Below are 19,516 nucleotides of genomic sequence, written 5' to 3'. Positions count from 1 at the left end.
TTTTACATCACCGATAATTTTATCTTTGGCTTGAAATGGTGTTAGAATATAATGATAATAAAACAAGCTCAGTTATTAAGAATAAAAAACATATTATACACACTGACATGGTTCTTAATATGACATGATTAGAACACTCATGATCCTAGCTTATGCAATTGCACCGACTGGCAAGTGGTTCCTTTCCCACTAATGACTAATGCAATTGCTCAGCATGATCTATGTATTACATTACAATACATCACCAACCCAAGACACCAAAAACATAGTTATAAATTTTGCACCCACACAATTTTTAGGGACGACAAGCGAGAGTTTACAAATCGGACATTCTGGAATCGCCATAAGCGACTTTTATTTATTTACAGAATTCACGAAACAAACGCCAAAACATCAACACACTGAACATGTCTGTCTATCGACTCCATAAAACCTCAGGTTTTCCTGGTTCAAAGGTCTCTCTTCTAGGCACTTCATAAGTCAACCCTCCTTGGTTGCCATGATCAAACTCTGATCCAATGTTCTGTTTCGAGCCTGATTCTCTTTCATCATCTCCCACAACCATGGTTTTGGTTGTCTGTGCTATTTCTGTTATGGTTTCTCCAATAGCATCGATAAAGCCACTTCCTGCTTGACCTTTCTGAACTTGTTCTGAGGCTCTCTCTGCTGGTCTGATCATTGTCTGTCCGATTTCACCTACAGTTTCACCTACTGCTCCTATCACCTCGCTTCCTCCTTGTGCAGCTGCATCTAATGGCTTCTTCATTGTCTGCGCAAAATCTCCCACTGCTTCTTTAGTGGATTGGCATATTGGCCTATAGTTTCGCCAATCCCACCACCTTCCTGAAAGCTTCCAGTGATGTTTTGGACATGCCTCCTCCTTTTTGACCTTGTTCTTGTCCAGATGATGGCCTCCGCTCAGTTTCCTCAAGTGAAACCGTCATAAGAAAGTCTCAGTTTTCAGCAGCGTTATCATAGTACACTTTTCAATAAATCACAGCACATTCACTGGAGATTAAAACTCAACTCTATTCAAGTCAGGGTTGCAAAAATTATTTTCAAGTATGGAACCTAAATAAAAGTTAAAGAACTTAAGCTTTTAACGTCATGTTCTTCATAATCTAAAAAGCAAAATATTAGAAACAAATGCTCATAAATTCCTTCTCTTTTCCCTCAGACTTTGACATGACACTAACTTGTACTCCTTTTCATGGGAAAGGAAAAATCAATTAGAATCTATTTACAAAAAACACAAACAAAAAATACTCTTCAAATATCCTAAAATTAGAACATATTTTCCAACAGAATTTTCAATTCCGAAATGTTTATCACCATTTAGAAACAAGGATTGCATGTGAATCTGGAGCTGTGTGCTCAAGCATGATGCATAATGAATATATGAATTAGAAGCAGAAGGCCTGTTGGCCTAATGCCACCTTAGCCACCCCCAAATGTGAGGGGTGGCAGTTTCGAATGGGGGAAGCTTTCCTTTGGGAGTGTTGTGTGTGAATTAAGCCAATATATATATATATAGATATATGAATTAGAACTGCGATTAAGAGAATAAAAACCTGTGGTTGAGACGCTTTTTTAGTTTCGTAATCCTTCTCTGCCTCCTCCTTCTTCCTCGCAGTATAATCCTTAGCAGTCTCCCCAGCTCTAGCAGCTAACCCTTTGACAGCACCTAATGACTTGGATGCAAGCTCACTGGCCTTATTAGCAGCATACCCCGCCGTTCCCTGAACAATATTCGCCGCCGCTTTTGTCCCTTCCACAGTCTTCTCCGTCGAATAATGCGCCGCCGTCCACCCTGCCACAGTCGCCTTGTCCTTCAGATCAGCCGCCAGTTTTCCAGCATATTCAGCAGCAGTCTTGCCAGTCTCCAGAGTGACATCCTTAGCCCGACCAGCTTTCTCTCCAACATATTGAGTAGTAGTGCTACCTGCAGATTTCGCCTTCTCTGCTGCTTGAGAGGTGTAATCTGCAGCCGTCTGAGTGGCGCTTGAGATGGTGTCTTTTGCAGAAGCATAACCTTGTTGGCCTTTCTCTAATGTCACGTCCTTAGCTTGAGCAGCCTTCTTTGCTGCTTGAGAGGTGTAATCTGAAGCCGTCTGAGTGGCGCTTGAGATGGTATCTTTTGCAGTAGCATAGCCTTGTTGGCCTTTCTCTAGTGTGTAGTCTTTGGCTTGAGCAGCTTTTTCCATTGCTATGTCCTTGGCCTGTGCAGCTTTCTCCTGAGTTGTTTGGGTTGTAGAACCGACTGTCTCATTAGCTGCCTGCTTTGCTCTTTCATACCGCTCCTGTGCTGCTCTCATAGCTTCCATTGTGTTCTCTTGGACTTGGCCTCTGTATTTGGAAATGTCTTCCAAGGTAGATTGTGATTCTTTCTCCTGATCACCACCTCTTCCTCTGTTTTCTTCTCGTCTTGCTCTCTCTGTCGCTGATTCTAATCCTCTTGCGTCCCTTCCATCTTCTTCCTTCTCGCCTCCTTCGAATGTGCACGTTATAACAGCAGTAGGACCTTGAGTTTCAACTCCAACCCTGCCTTTAACTTCTCCTCCGCTCTCTGTGCCTCTCGTCCCCAGTTTCTCTTCTCTGATTCTAGCCTCCCCCTGTTTTCCCAGCTTCTTCCCTCTTCTGCTTCAACCTGCCCTTTGTTCCCTCTTCTTCCTTTCTCCGCTTCAACTTGCCCTCTGTTTTCTCTTGCCTGTTTCTCCACACCGCTTTGCGTTGGTCCGCCCGTATTCACTACTCTGGATCGACTCTCGGGTTCAGATTGATCTCTCCCTCTAGCTCCTCCAGCCGAGCCCTTGTTCGCTTCAGCTTTCCCTTCGAACTGGCCCACATTTGAAAAGGGCGCGGTATTCCCGACTTTAGCGGCATAAGACTCTTTCTTCTCCCCCTTTTCTCCCTTCACCTTATCAGCAAGAGATTCGAAATGAGGCCCCAATTCATGAGTCTCCCTGGCTTTCCCAGTCCCGCCAATATCCCCAATGGCTCTCCCGCCATGCTCCTTCCTGTACTCCCCACCCTGTAACTCCTGAATACTCCCTTGCGGGGTATCCGATCCTTCCTTGACCTGTTCAGCGAGATGCTCGAAGTGGGTGGTCATCTTGGGGACTCGATCCTTCTCAATGTGAACCTCCCTCTCGGTAGTCGTGTTCTCCCTGCGAGACACCTGTTCCGACGCCATTGTTTTGTCGTCAACTTCTTCTGTACAAGCGATCGCTTTATGTTCGATGATATGCTTGTCCGAGATGAGACACACAGAGAAACCGGAATGAGCGGGATATAAAAGGGGAAGTGAGCATGGCGGTCGGGAAGGAGGTGGCTGGTGGATGGGTATGCATGAGAGAGGACATGTGGGGGGAGAGGTGGCGCTGGTGCCACGTGGATGGGGGTGGTGATACCATTTGGGTGACTCAGCTTTGAATTCGCAGAGAGCAAAGAGGCGAAGATGAGGATCAATATGGCAATGTTCGAAGGCTTCGTGAAGAAGACACGTGGAAGCTTTGAACGAGTAACGAATGACTCGTTCAAAGCTTTGAACGAGGGGGCGAGGGGAGAGACATCTGGCCTCTGTTTTCTGGGTTTACATAAAATTGGTGGCCTATCCAAAAATTGGATTTGATTCTCGAGTTGTGGAACTCACAGCACGTTTATAGTATAATTTTGAATATCAGACCAAAAAAAAATTTTGAATAACTTTGACTTAAATCTGATTTTAAAATGTTTTTAAAAAGATATTTATGTTTAGGCTTGAGTTCTGTAAGTTGTTATAATTATAGGAATAACCCAAATTATCAGTTACAGACCCTGAACCAATCAACTTTAGTTTAGTGTTAATCGGTCTCGGTTTAAAAAATCGATTTCATATGCAATTTAGAATCAATTTATTAAATTAAGCAAAAATATTGCCCTTTCAATATCTTAAGTAATTTATTTTAATTTCTGTTTCAATTTAATGCATTGATTTTAAACTTTGGTCATATCTATTCTTTTCAATATATTCATTAAAGACGATTTTACAACAATTTAGACCACCTTAGGACTAGAAAGAAGTCATAGAACTAAAGTAAAACAATAAATACATTTGAATTATGAGTATATAAAAGTGAAAAATTGTATCATTTACAAGTCTTAAGCACTACTTTGACTTTTATTCACACTTCAACTCAGTCTTGCAATATAAACTAGTAGTTTTAGACTGTGTTAGAATTTGAATTGAAAAATATTGATTATAAAACAATGATTAACAGAACGTGATGATATTTAGATAATATTTTTAAAATTGGTTTTAATAAAATTAAAGATATTTGGATAATTTTTTAATACTAATTTGAATATATAAATTACAGGCATTCATTTTATCGTATATATTATATTGAAAAAATTAATCTATGTGAAAAAAACAAATCAATCTGTCTAATTTGGGATAAAATTCAAAAAAAATAAAAGGATCAGACTTTTATATATGATAAATAATAAAAAATGGATTGGGTCATTACTTGCATTGGGTAGGAAAAAAATAATAAAAAAAATGCAAAGAAACTCTCTCTCTCACACTCCGTGTTCGGCCAGTAATATTCCCGTCTTCTTTCGCCTATCACACTATGGTCAGCACAGCACCCATCGGAACCGATAGAGCGACAAGGAAGGAGAATGAGGAAAACGAGTAGAGGAATGAGGAAGTAGATCGAGAGGAGGAAGCTCTCAAGATTGGAGGTGAAGAAGACACTCACGCAAGGGGTAGGAATGAGATCTTAAGGGAACAATTACAAATAATACTCATAATTTATTGGGAAGACCAACCAACCTATAATTTACAGTGTGCCAACTAGTTTTGAAAGCATAGTCATTTTTTAGGGAACAATTACAGATAATACCCGCTCACTTTCACATTTATATTTATTCCGACTTTAAACACACACATCCTCCTTATTACAGTAGGAGCGTTGGTGCTATATATAGCACATGGGCCACTGGCATTTATTTGAAAGCAGAGTCGATTTGAGGTAGTCATTGATGACCATAGAGAATGTTAATGATTGGGTAATAATGAAGGCAAGTTTGTGCCAAAAAATAATCAAACTTTACAACTTTGGAGCATAACACCAATCCCTTGCTGGGGTTATTGCTCCCACTTACGTAAGCAAATTAAAAACCCCCCAAAGCAAAAGGAAAAAAGAAAAATCAGGAAAGAGGAAACCAGTTAGGAAAAATCAAGAAAAGAGAGCAGCATGGAGAAGGAGATTCCAGGTATCAGGGAGGCCAGGGAGGCACCAGTGACTGCAATCAGCAGCCATAATGTTACTGTAAGCCTCAGGGTGAGCATCTTTCCTGTACTGAGAAAGCGTCGTAACGTCCAAAAAATAGACAGGCTTCTTGATCCTGCTCAACACTTTGTTCACCACCACCCACGCCATTGGTGTCCCTGCTGGGTATTTGGCCCCGAAATACGGCTGTGTCTCCTTCGTGCATGACCTCTCTGGTTCATTCCAGTCTCTCCCCCTGTATACATCCACCCCTCAATGTTCTACCTCATTTGCATTCCTCCTTCTACTCTAAATTCTTATATTTAGTTCAACATATAAGACATTTCGTACTTTTTGAAATTATATTTCCAACTTTACCCTTGTATTAATTAATCTAGTCACAAGAAATATATTCCCTCCGTTCAATATTACAAGGCATTTTTAACCTCATTACAATTCTAATAAATTAGTCAATTGAATTTAAAATTACACGATCTTTTATGTATGTCTTAATTTAACAGGGTGCTTCAATTCAAAAAAACTTATTAATTACACACCTTAATCAAGGATGTTTTTGAAAAGAAAAAAAATTGATCAACTACTCCTTGAAAAACCCAAAATATAATGCCTTATATTTTTAAACATGATACTTAAAAAATGCCTTATAATACTGTACAGATAGAGTACAATGTTCTAACAAACACTTTATAATCAAAGGGTGTAAGGTGGAAAAAGGAATGCCATTTTATCATGGAAGTAATAAAATAACTACTTTTATTAACCCTAAACCCTAATTAGTGAAATCTAATTGAAAGTGTTCTACAATTAAAACGTAACGAAGTGGTCTCATAATGTAGATGAATGATGAAGAGTGGAGAAGGAAGAACTCACTCATAATGTACAGGAGAAATGCCCAAGAAGAAGACCTTGGTGTTGGCAGGATCCACATTGAGGTTGACCCACCTGGCCCAAGTGGTTAGCCCTTTGTAGAAGGCGATGAAACGGTTCATGTCCTTGTACAGCTTCTTATCTGCCTCCATATATTCCCACCTGCATGCTTCCATACAGTGTTTGTCAACAACACTGACAAATGCATTAACCCAACGGTCAAGCTTTCTTTTTCACGGAGATCTTTATCATTATTAATGTAAGCATCATGAGTAATCACGAGACATAAAGTGAAGAAAAGTTAGAATGATCGTACGGCTGTGAGGTCTCAGTGTGGGTCCACCAGTGCCACGTGTTGAAGACCAGCACGTCCATTCCTCTCCAAGCATCACCGCTCTTAATGGAATCAAGTTTCAACACTCGTCCCACGCTCTCATGATCCACATCCACCAAATACGCCGTCCGGTACAAATTCAGCTCCAGCCCATACTCCTGATCACACATTATTCATGCCCCCATCATTTCTCACTTCACTAGTATTCTTCTTCTTATTCTTTATGCAATCAAATTAAACACTCCTCTCGGGTTCGAACATAGGATCTCTTTTAAACTAGGGATGCTATTGCTGGGACAACTTATGTTGACTATTATATTTCTTCCTATTATCATTGTCGTTATTTTTTCGGTGGATACTTCCATATTAATATATTACCATTAATTATGCCATGCTATTTCCCCAATTATCCTCTATTTTTCACTTTTTCATGAGGTAAATCCAGGTTCGCGTACTATGATTCACTGTGGTAAATTATTTTGGGGGGGGGGGTTGTTAAATATTCATTGTCCATTTATGATCTAGCTGGACTCCTACACAGTAATTCCTAGCGACAAGGGAGGACTGTATGTCCAACGTCAATCATTGCTAATTTTGACATTAATTTCCCCAAGTTTCCATTTCAAGCAACTGGATTCTGGCCAGATATCTATCACAACAAAATCAAGAGATCGAAACTTTCTTATGAAAAAAAAAACTATATAATCAAAAAAGAACCTTCTCACACAACTGAGCCTTATGTCTAGCGGTGACAATCAATATCAAAAAACTAATAAATCACCAGTATAAAATATAAAATATGTACTGAATTATATTATATGCCTAAGTTATGTTGCCTTGGACTTAGCTCTCAAGTATAGATCAATTTGCAACAACAACTATTTTTTAAGTACTTATTACAATTTTATTTATAAGTCACTTCTAACATATTTAATTAGAATTATATAAAATTTTAAAGTTTTTAAAATTTAACTAAAAATTTAACAAATTTTTAAGTTTATCTATGTTAAATATACATAATTTAATAATGTAACTCCTATCACCAGCATTTAATGGAAGTATGAGAAAAAATTTATAATAAAAAATTAATAATATGATTAATAAGACTGAAAAAAAATTTCTCTTGGAAAATAATAATGGGCACGTTGGAATTTGGTGGCTGAGGTGAGAGATTAATTAAATTACGCAAGGCCTAAGACACAATCATTAATGATGCATTGCTATTAAAATCAGACATGTTCCCTGAAAAAGGAAAAGCATCCCACCAATCACGTCCTAACATTATTGCTCTCCCTTCAGTGCTCCTCACAGTCACAGACAAAAGTATGCTCGCCGCGAAGTACTATCAAGATCGGATTTAGGCTTAACAATCAAAATATGATGAAAGTCCGATCCCACTTTAGGTGATTGCAAGAGCTTGAAAAGACGAGAAAACGGAAGAAAATGAGAGAAAAGGAAAGAAAATGCGAGTGATCAAATTACCCACCTCAAAGGTCACTGAGGTAAGAGCGTTCCTACTCTTGTTGAACGTGGTCCTTGAGTTTGGCACCCAAGCGTGAATCATACAAGCCAGCGAGTTGAATTGGTTCAAACTCAGTGAGTCACCGACAAACATTATCTTCTTCCCTCTGTATTTCTCCAGAAAATTCAAAGCATTGAATCTGCACACACACCCCAAATAAATCCCTCCTACTTACCTAATATTTACACAAATAAGCTGCTATAATACGTTCAGGCGAAAAAAAAGGAGGGGTATCTATACTGCCTATACACATGTTTCGAATTATTGCATGTGCATATGTTTTGAAATGTAAAGGAGATAAATTGATTGTCGTTAAAAAGCACGACTCTATATAGTAAAACACAAGGGAGAGATAACAAGAAAAACAATAAAGTGTCAAGACAGGACAAGGATCCTATGATAATCAACCCTGCTCTTCTATAACACTCTGAGTGCAGAATTGGATTATCGTAAATAAGTGTTCCAATTCACTTAAAAAACAGACCTCAGTCATAGTTTTCCTTCAGAAAAGAAATTCACTTTCACTTACCTACTTACTAAAAACTAAGAAGACGTATATAACTATATGTAGACAGCAACATTCAAACCCAGAGAAGCAAATGGAGTAGCCGTGATCTGATAGTGATTTCTTAAGAATATTGAAGGAGGAGGAGGAGGAGGAGGAGGAGGAGTGACCTGGGCAAGGGACATGAAAATGGCTGCCACCTGAATTTCTGGTACAGAGTGTCGGGACGGCCGTATTTTTGGCAGTTAAACTGTGGATCTATGAAGGGACAAGAAGAGGCGTCGTAGAGAGGGTAAGATTCATCGTACACCCATTTTCCTCTGAACCAATTACATCTTCCTCTGTCTGTGCCGTTGAAACTGGTGGTTCCATTCCTGAGGGTATCCAATTCCTCTGCTTCTGTTTGGCAGGAGGAGGAAAGCAGAAACAGAGCAAGAAGGAACAGAGGTCGGAAATTGGAGGAGGAATCCATTTTCTTGGGGATTTGACGTTCGATCCCTCCTCGGAATCAGCTCTCCTTGAGGGGAAAATTGATGAGCAGTGAACAAGGTGTTGTGTTCTCTGAAACAACTACTTATATAATGTGTCTCTCGGAGGCCCTGTGAAGCTATCCAAGGGACTTCAGAAGGCACGTTGAAACTTGAAAGCAGTTTTTTTTTTTTTTTAATAATCTTTATTTTTGTGCCAGTGTCAGTGGTATTTGTGGGGTTCTTTTAGCCGTGGCATGTGGAATCCCTTTTTTCCGGTCATTACATAATTATAGTATATAGCATAATTGATAAAAAAAAACTAATGCACTATCATAATTACTTATATTTTTAAATTCATTATCATATAGCTATAAATAATTCATGTCAGTGCAAAAAAATAGAATTTGATTACGATTAATTTGGTGTAGTGTTTTAAGAGTATTTTATAAATAATTGATTGTAATTAAATTATACTTAGTTACATTGATATTTTAATTTATTCGCAGTTTGTGAGGTTCCAGTTAATTTTTATTAAGACTTTGAATTGTTGCACGTTGAACAGTGTTAGAGAGTGAGCAAACCAAGGTTGACCCCTAGTCTCCAGTGTCCCTTCGCGGCCATGTGGATGCTTAGCTTTGTCTTAACACATGGGGTTATTACAGAGAACGATTATATAAAAGAAAAAAAAAATAAAAACATTCCTTCTTTTTTTTTTTTTCAATCAACAAAATATGCCTTACACTCCAACCTTTTTCTTTTTTCTTTTTAGGTGACATCACATTATTCGGATGATTTTAGATTAAATACAGATGTGTAAAGAGGTTGAAAAGGTGGTCTTTTTAAGTGAAAGCTATAACAAAAAATATGTTACGTTAAAAACAACTAAAAAATAAATAACTTTTATATCCACTTTTATTTTTCCATCTGTTATTTTCACATAAAAATTAGAGATGTTTTCATTTAATGGACATAAATTGAAATAAACAACATCATTAATAATTTATAAAAAATATATTTTTGTAAGTTAAATATTTTATGTTGATATCAAACTGCGTTGCACGCACAAAGGATTTCAATTATATAAAAATTAAAAACGTCCCCATCAAACATTAAATTGAGGACAGAAAAGCAGCATACATGCCGTGCAAGTTAAGGGTAACCTACCCCATCGAAGAGGCATTGGATTTTGACATTATAAATAACATTGTCATCGCGAGACATATTAAAAATGTAAGGTCACAAAATAATAAAAAAATTTGAGTTTTAATTAAATGCCGAGAACTTGAGTTTTCACGATTTATTCAAATATAAAAATATAAAAAAAATTAATATAAATATAAGAAAGTATGGATACATTAATTAAAGAGAGAAGTGGTGGGCAATGCCAATTATATAATAAAAAATAAAGATTAAAATTATATGCTATAAAAATAAAGTAACAGATGCAGAGTTTGAAATTGATAGGTTATTGATTCTAATATCTCTTTTTATTGAGAAAAGGCTTCTCTATTTATAAATAATTCTGGTTTCATGTCCAAGTGCTATGATTGCCAATTTTTTTAAATTTATCGAGATGACCTGTTGGACCTGATTCAAATTACTAACTCCGCACTTGAGGGACTTCTTTTTGGCAATATATATATATATATATAATTAAGTATAAAAACTTTCCCTTTTAAAAAATTACCGAGAGAAGAAAGAGACATTTTTTTTAGGGATGGGGAAGATAGCTGAGAATGCATTTGTGATACGTGATAACTTCCTTAATTTTTTTTTAGTGTATTGATGTCGACATTCTACATATCATGAGTAATTAATATTCATTGAGAAATAATTAATTATTGAAACACCATTTACCCTTTGTTTTGTTCAAGCGGATGGAGAGGAAAGGAAGGGAGGAAAAATTCAAGCTCAATATTTTTTAAAAAAATAGAGAAATGGGGTTAAAAAATTTTTAATTGATTTGTCTTACCTTTTCCTTTCTCTTACATCTCTCAATTAAAATTTTATAATTCTATTTATTTATCATTTTATAATTGAACTTATTAAAACTTTTCTTCTCCATTCCTCTCAAAACTAATAAGAGGATTAGCATGTTTGGATTTTGGACCCCCATACCCAGTTTTGTGAGAATATAATAATCATGTATCATTATTATTATATAATAATTCATTACTTAACTTCATCTCGAAAAATTATCATGTATCATTACTTATTTATTGGTGAGAATATCTAACCTATTAACTCGGACTGAGGTTTAATAAGTTTGTAAAGTTGGTCCAGCCAGTTATAGGCATATTTAACTTTCTTTTGAGTTGTTTTTCTCAATAACGATGGTTGTTGAAATTGAAGAATATGTTGAAAATCTAAATATTTAAAAAGAATAAACTAATTTAAATAATATATATACATATATAATATTTAGTAGTTTCGGCAATGACATTAGTAATTAGCAATTGTTACTCTCTTCAGTTCAAAATATAAATAATTTTAAAAAAATCTTATATAAAAAAAGTTTTTATTTTTATTAAAAATATATATTGTTTTTCTTTTCATCTTTAATTTCAAAATTTTCATTCAGTTCAACCACTCAATTATAAGAAAAAAGGTAACATTTTCTACCGTGGTTTATTTAATTTCTATGCTTCAAAATATTTTATTAATTTTCTTTTAAAGGTGCGGGTGTAACTCTTTATCATGGATGTTGTTTATTTCTGTGGAAATAAAATGTGTCATCATTCGTACCAAAGTGAAATTTCAATGTATGTTAATTCCCTCATTCAATCATCTCACTCACATGGGCTCCCACCAAAGAAAGTTTTATTAACCTTTACTCATTTTCTTTACCAAAAAAACTTATAGTCTTTTTTTCCTTCACACCTGGACATATTATTATTAACTTTTAATTCCTCTCACTCTCGGTTATCACTGTCCTTTGAAAGTTTCAATTTAGATTCAGTTCATGTAAAAAAATTGGATTTTTTAGCTGCACGTACGCCTTATGCATCTTTTTTATGTGTATATGAAATATCGATCATCATCAGTGGTTATGGCACGGGTGGTAACAATTTGGGTTCCTTAAAACATAATTTTAATTTTGATTATTGAAGGTGTGTATGGAAAGCATCACTGAGAAGTGATAGCCCTTTAAATAACCTTCAAATTTTTTATGGGATCAGTTTTATGATTATCAGTTATGGAGATACACTAGAATGAAGCATATTGACCCTTCTAATGAGAAACCTTATCTCTTGTATTTTAACTTTAGAACATTGTTCCTTTATAATTATTTAATTTCTTGGGCGTGTATTTTACTTACAATATATGTATTGTTACCAATACATTATCATATATGCATAAATGAATTCGTGAAAAAAAAAGGTTATTTGTAACGAGGTTGAATCCCCGCATGTGAAGTCTGTTCCTTCATGTTTTATGAATAATCGTCCCACCAACCATGAGAAAGATGGAGGGTAAAGTAGATCGAAGGGACCACTTTTCACAATCACAAATTGGCTGGGCTGCGTGTTACACGATAGAAGCTGATAATGACTTTACCTGAAAACTAATTTCATCATTATTTGTTATTCTTTCATAACATATAGGCGTCCCCCCCCCCTCCCACCTAAAAAAAAAAAAGAAAAGAAAAAAAGCTCTCAGCACCTCATCGCAAGCATTGATCCTTAGCTAGTAAGCTTCCATGCTCAATATTGTTGAGTCTTTCTTAATGTTGCTGATAATGGCCCCACTTGATCTTGGTTCTTATCTTCCTTCATTGTGCACATCTTTAACAAATATTCCCTCCCCACTAACAAAATATATGGACATTTCACATTTCACTCCTAATCTAACTCTTCCTTGTAGAACAGACATGTCAACACTAAATTCGAATTCAAAATCTGTTATAAACAAGAGTGATGGCATTGCTATTGAGACAAAGTTAACTAGCCATTGACATGTTACTCACAAGAAATATGAGTATGCTTCATAACTGAAAGATATTTAATAAATTGCTTGTGTGAACGGGAATAAATGAATCTTCACTTTTTGGTGGCCGCCATGGAAAGCGGAAAAAACAAAGGGAGCATCTGATGCATATATATCTACACAATGCAAAAGGACCAGGGTTGGCTTTTTGGTTCACTCTTTTGCCCCATTTATTAAAAAGCTACTTGCTCACTCAGCCTATCCAATGTTACACAGCCTGCCCATTAGGCATTCAATGATTTTGGACCCACTCCCACCAAACCACGCCCCCATTTTCCTCTCTTCTCAATCCAACACTCACCCCTCACTAGCCTCCCCTAAATTTGATGGAAATTTAATGTGTAGCATTAAGCTAGAAAGTATGGGAACTACAGGATTACCTCGCACTGGCTGTGCACCTAACTCTAACTATTTGCATGCTTTAACTCAACTAAGATTATTTGAAATATTAAACATTATATTCTAATTTAGAAATCATTTTTAAAATTTTGTCCTCGTATTTATCAATGTGGTTTCTTGTGTAGTAGGAGAAATATCACGTGCTTCTCACTTTTCGTACTCTCTTTCTAATTCAATTTATTACATAGATGATGATAGATGGTGGGGTTAGGAGTAAAAGAGAAAAGATATGTTATTTTTCATGATAATAGAAAAATAACTTGATATTATTAGCATGCAAAATATAATTGAAAGTGTCTTATATTTTAAATAAAAATAAATATAAAGTATGTTAATTTTTTAACCTATTTATGTTAAAATGTCAAGTATAAGTTGACTAATTGATTTAATGTATTAAAACACGCATCAAATAAAGTTGTACTATTTTATATATACACTGTATAAATTAATAACAATAATCAAATTTGAGCTGAAAGCAAGTAGCTTAAGGTGGCCTTTATTTTAATGATGACATGTGGATTGGCGGCTGAGATTTTCTAAAATACAATCAACTTATGACTTGTTTGGTAAGGTGGGGTTATACTTGGTAGAGTGGAGTAAAAAAAATAAAATAAAATGTTTGATAAACTGGATTTCACTTTTTAACAAAATCGGTTTTATCAAAAATGGTGGAAGTGAGTTCATCCTTGGACCCAAAGCGCTCATTTCTTTTCCCCCTCCATTTCTACCCTCAACGTCCTTCCTTCTAGAATCAAGAATATGGATTGGATGATGTAGGTTAATTCAAATAATCGATGGGTCAAGTTGGGTTGAAAAAAAATTGATCCAGATAAAAATGAATTTTCTGGTCCGAACCATGTAACCCGTAAATCATATGGGTTAGGGTTGGCCCATTTAACCCATATTACTGTTAACAAAATTTAAAAATAGAGAAAATTTTGTGAATATAGGCCATATCAGACATAATTTATTTAGCTGTATCAATTTATATATTTTGCATAGACATTATAAAATAATATTTTGACTTATTTAGAATGAATTATGAAAAAAATATCAAATTAAAACTTAGTATTAAAGTATATTTTTTAACAAAATTATAAAAATAAATTAAAAAAATATAAAAATGAATTAACGAGTTGACCTATTTAACCTACCAACCCTTAAAGGTTGGGTTGGGTTCAAATTTTTTTAACAGATATAAAAATGAGTTGAACTCAACCCAATACATATTTCTCTCAATCTATATAGGTTGGATTAACCATTTTCTCACCTCTACTTCCTTCCATCTCCATGTTTGACCCAACTAGCTTCATCATCCACCATGTTCATTGAATGCGGCATGATGGAGGACCAAAACGGCGACAATGATAGCTATGGCAACTGTAATAGGATTGATGGCAACCAAATCTCACCATCGCGGTGATGACCAACAGCGACATCATGGATGCGCGTAGGTTTTCTCAAATCATATTCTAGTTTTTTTTTTTTCTTTTGATCTATCCAATCTCTAGTCTTCTGCCTCCAGCTCCTCCTCCATGGTGGCTCCTCCATCTGCCTAGCCCGCTCCAACTCTTCCTCCATTCTCATGTCTAACAAAACCAGAATCCACAGGCATCGATATTTCAGATTTGAAGGGCGAATCGTGTTTGCATTTTTCCTAGTCAAAGGTTTAAGCCAGCTATTGTTCTGTGCCTCTTGATTCCTTTATGACATACTTTCTTCAAAGAATAGAAAATGGATGCATAAGCGCGGGGAAAGGCATTATTTCGTCCTAAATTGAATGCTCAGGAGAAAAAGGCATAATTCTGGTTTTTCCCTAAAATTTTATTCACGCTCTTCAATGATTACAAGTTATGGGTTTTTGGGGTTATTGTTTCGTGGGAGTTCACGGTTGTTTATAGTTCAGTGATTTCTTTCTGATGAATGTGCAAAAAAGATTGTGAAAAACGAGGATAAACACCGGAGTTTTTTATGGCTATTTTGGTCCTTTTAAAAAGTGAATATATTTATCAAATAAAATTTTTATCTCAGTTTTATCTACATACTTCTTCCATTAAAAAATATAAAATATTTTTAATATTTTAAAATATAATTATTTTTTTTAAAGTGTTCTTATTGATGAATGACTTTATATTTATTATAAGATATTTAATAAAAATAAATATAAAAAAATAAAATTAATTTAAAAATAGATAATTATTTTATTGAAATGTGATATTCAAACGAAAGAAGTATTAAATATATTTTTAAATTTACTTTTATTTTTACTTTGAGTTCCATAAAAACTATTTCCTTATACCATATAGGGCATTAGTTTCATTATGCATCTATTAATTGGTTAGTAATAAATGAAATGATTTGATTGAGTAAATTGAAAGAAATTTGTGGATATGCGTACTACTTTTAAAAATAATTTTTTATTTAAAATATAAAATATTTTATAATAATTAATTTTTTTTAATTTTACTCATTCTTAATTAGTATGAAGATGTTGAACATAATTTTTTTATTATTTAAAAATAAAAATATATTTTATTTTTTTATGATATAAAAAATTAATTTTTTTAATATATTTAAAACAGTTAAAAATATTTTACAATAAAAATATAATAAGGTATATATCAAGCAGCAGTCATCTAGCACCTCTGCCCAGTAGGACCCACTCCCTGTGAGTTGTAACAAGACAAATCCTCGAATTGAATGCTCAAGGGCCTATGTCTGTACTTATAACTAGGTATAGGGTTTATTAGTGCCAACGTAATCCCATCATGCACATTCATGAATATTGCTTTTGTACCAGCGCATTAATTTTCTTTTACTCAAACTAACCCATGAATGTGATTTTTTATTTTTTATTTTGGACGAGTTGAGGGCCTTCTCTCACATTTTTCTTTATGTAAATAATTATCTATTTTTTTTTTTTTATTCTATTGTTTGATATTTTAAAAAATGTAGAGGCATTATCACTTCTATTCAAATTAATACGAACTTCGTGTGATGATTATTTATACATATTTGGATATAAATTTTATATTTAAAATATTATATTTTAAATTTGACATTTAAAATACATGTATTTAAATTTTTTTATTTGGATAGTTTAAAAAATTTTAAATGAAAAAGAGAGATAAGTTGATATTTAAAACAAAAATAAAAAATTATAAGTGACATGTTAACTTCTATCTTTTAATTGATTAAAATCAAGAAGAATGAGAAATAAAAAAACATAGAGACATCAATAATAAAAATATGAAAAATTTGGATTAATGAGTTTATATGAGTGTATTTAGATTAATAAAAATTCGAATTGGATCCAATCTCTTTTTTTGGTATACAAAAATTTAAATTCCAAATCTAAATTTATTTATTTCTTATTATATTTTTTCTATAATTTTAAATTTCTTTTATACCATGATCAATTAAAATTTTACTCACTTTAAACATTTCATCCTCATATTTTTATCATTAATGTCTTTATATCTTCTTATCTCTATTTTTTGTTTCTCATCAATTAAAAAAAAAGTTAACATATCACTTTAAATTTTTTTCATTTTCATCTTAACTATCAACTTATCTCTCTCTTTCATTTGAAACTTTGTAAATTACTCAAATAAAGAGTTTTAAACAGATTAATTTTAAATATCAAATTTAAAATGTAATATTTTAAATATAAATTTTATATCCAAATTTGCATAGACAGCAATCACACACAATGAGAGTTCGCATTAGTCCAAAGAAGAGGTGATGATACCTCTAAAATTTTTAAAATACCAAGCAATAGAATAAAAAAGAAAACTTCAAATCTCTACACTTTACTATAATTTTACTATAGGTTTTTGAATTTTTTTTATTATTGTATATCTCTACGTTTTTATTTTTTGATATTTTAGATCCCTTCATCTAGAACTCCTAAAAATAAAAGTGTAAAAACTTAAAACACTAAAAAAAATTACAGAAATTTATAGTAAAATTTGAGCAAAATGCAGTAACTCAAATTTATGTTTTTTCAATAAAAAAAAGGAAAAAGGGTAATTATTTACACGAAGGAGAAAGGAGGGAAAAAACTACCAGCTTGTTACATCAAATTTTTTTAAAAAATAAAGTATAGAACTCAGCTTAATTCTATACTTTATTTAAAAAAAAATTAGAACTCAGTTCACATCAAACCAATATCCAAACTTATAATATATGGGCAAATATTTTTGAAAATATAACATATGGGTAAATATATATATATATATATATATATGATAGTATTGCAGTCAAATTGCCTATTGTTTTTCTCTCTTTTGATAAGAAGAGAAGAAGAGACGAATACTTACTTGTACGGGATCAATGGGGGACTTGGAACACGAGAGACGATAACTATTAAATAATAATATTGTTTAATGCATATTTTAGCAGCTGAAAAAAGAATTAATCTTGGTCGAAATTGGACACCCTTCTATGGGCGACATCTTGTGTGCGACTTTAAAAGAGTTGATTTGATAATAATGAACTGAGTAAATAAATTCTCGAACCGCACGAGTATTGCGATTGCAATCTCAATGGCAAATGGCGTACCAATGAAAACGGAACAATTTTTAATTTTTTAAAAAATTTATTTTAAGTTGGACTAGGTCTATCATATTTAGCACAATATTACAATTCACCACTTTTTATGAGATTAAGGAGCTCCTGAACATTTTAAAACCCTTCAGAAGTCTCATGAATAACCTTAAGAGTGTTAGAGGGTGTAATAACGTTTTAAAAAAATTTACACAACTCTAGCCTCAATATTTTAATATTTACCTTTAGATATTTCTATATAAATATCTAAATATTTGTTGTAAATATTTCAGAGAGGATTCTAAAAAATAAATTGTAATATAGAATTGATTTAATCTCCAATGTTCATTGGAGAGGTGGAAACTTTCTAAATTTAAGGAGAGGTTTATAAATACCCCATCTCTCCTCATTTGTAACTAACCTTGAATTTTTAAAATAATGCTACTCTCACATTCCCCAAGCCCTCTCAAGTATTCTTTGCTCTTAAGTTTTTCCTTTTTTTCAACTTAGCCAAACATCCTCCTTTCCTACGAGTTAGGCTTATTTAGTAACTTTCAGTAAAAATTATCTAAATAACGCACAGGTTGAAAGACTAGTCCTGTAATAATAAGGTATATTTATTCATTTTTTTATATGATAATTTGAGTTAAATTCAACTATTATCATGCTCATTTAGAGACAACTTTTCTAAATCAGTTTTCCAGATTTATATAAACTCAAACTCAATACTTCATACTTAAATGATAATAATTTATTCCATTATGATTAACATTTGTTAGTAAATACTTTTATTTAATTTGATCTACTGATAATTTATGAGAAAGAATTGCTCTATTGACGATTTATAAAAATTGCGCGTGTATAATTCACACTTCTCACACCCGTTTTTTAATCTTTATTACCCTTTTATTTCAATTTTTTAGAGTAGAATATTTTAAACTCCCCTATTTTATCTCAGTTACATATATCCCTTTCTATTTTTGAAATATATATAAACCTTTCATAGTATAAATATTTACAAAACACAAACATCTTATTTATTTTTAATTTTTTTCATCCAACAAACCACCAGTTAACTATTAAATCATATTCTCTCTATTCAAAAATATAAGATATTTTTAATCAAATTCTACTTTTAATAAAGTAGTTATTTATTTTTAAACTAATCTTATCTTTTCATATTTATTATTATACACACCCTAAAATAAATAAAAAGTAATTTATTCAAAAGGGACATTTTAAAAAAAAGACAATGATTACATCTCAAAAGATTAAAAATATTTTACATTTTTTTAACATCTAACCTTTTAAAAAATAGCTTACATTTTTTAATGGAAAAATATATAATAAATTAATACCAAAATACCCCTCTTTAAGCATAAATATGGTCTAAAAATCATTCAAACTACCCAAAAAATTGATACACATATTTTTTACTTTTTATTTACATTTAAAATTTTTTGATTATGTAAATGTATTTATTTAATATTTTTTAAAAATTAAATATAAAATTGGGTAAAAAATATTCACGCATTTAAAAAATTTATAAAATAAGAGATTGATATGAATTAATTAATATAATTTATTTTTATTTTTATTTGAAGTTGA

At 33.0% G+C, this 19,516-nt stretch overlaps 3 protein-coding genes across 4 annotated transcripts; all 3 read right to left on the bottom strand.

Moving 5' to 3' along the window:
- Nucleotides 1-415: 415 nt before the first annotated feature.
- On the bottom strand, nt 416-800 carry LOC129300402 (seed biotin-containing protein SBP65-like). Its single transcript, XM_054938968.1, has one exon. The coding sequence runs from the start codon at nt 764-766 to the stop codon at nt 416-418; it is 351 nt and encodes a 116-aa protein (XP_054794943.1). The 5' UTR covers nt 767-800.
- Nucleotides 801-815: 15 nt separating this feature from the next.
- LOC129300401 (seed biotin-containing protein SBP65-like) lies at nt 816-3,403 on the bottom strand. The gene is given in 3 exon segments (XM_054938967.1): nt 816-926; nt 1,572-2,595; nt 2,598-3,403. Coding segments are annotated over 3 exon segments (1,731 nt in total). The 5' UTR covers nt 3,194-3,403.
- A 1,704-nt stretch (nt 3,404-5,107) lies between these two features.
- LOC129300400 (protein trichome birefringence-like 39) lies at nt 5,108-9,068 on the bottom strand. Of its 2 annotated transcripts, none has more exons than XM_054938964.1 (5): nt 8,675-9,068; nt 7,964-8,138; nt 6,460-6,635; nt 6,147-6,338; nt 5,108-5,511 (listed from the first exon to the last, which is right to left on the bottom strand). In XM_054938964.1, exons 1-5 carry the CDS (start codon nt 8,974-8,976, stop codon nt 5,223-5,225), a joined length of 1,134 nt encoding a protein of 377 aa, XP_054794939.1. In that variant the 5' UTR covers nt 8,977-9,068; the 3' UTR covers nt 5,108-5,222. The 2 variants fall into 2 exon arrangements, with proteins under 2 accessions (XP_054794939.1, XP_054794941.1); XM_054938966.1 differs by having other exon boundaries at nt 5,117-5,511; nt 6,147-6,305; nt 8,675-9,065.
- Between the last annotated feature and the right edge of the window lie 10,448 nt (nt 9,069-19,516).

Source organism: Prosopis cineraria, unplaced genomic scaffold, assembly GCF_029017545.1.
Source record: "Prosopis cineraria cultivar Desert tree isolate PC_DT_omini unplaced genomic scaffold, ASM2901754v1 PC1572, whole genome shotgun sequence".
NCBI classification, from domain to species: domain Eukaryota; kingdom Viridiplantae; phylum Streptophyta; class Magnoliopsida; order Fabales; family Fabaceae; genus Prosopis; species Prosopis cineraria.
The sequence above is the reverse complement of the archived record's forward strand: the minus strand, read 5'-3'. Positions and strand labels throughout refer to the sequence as shown.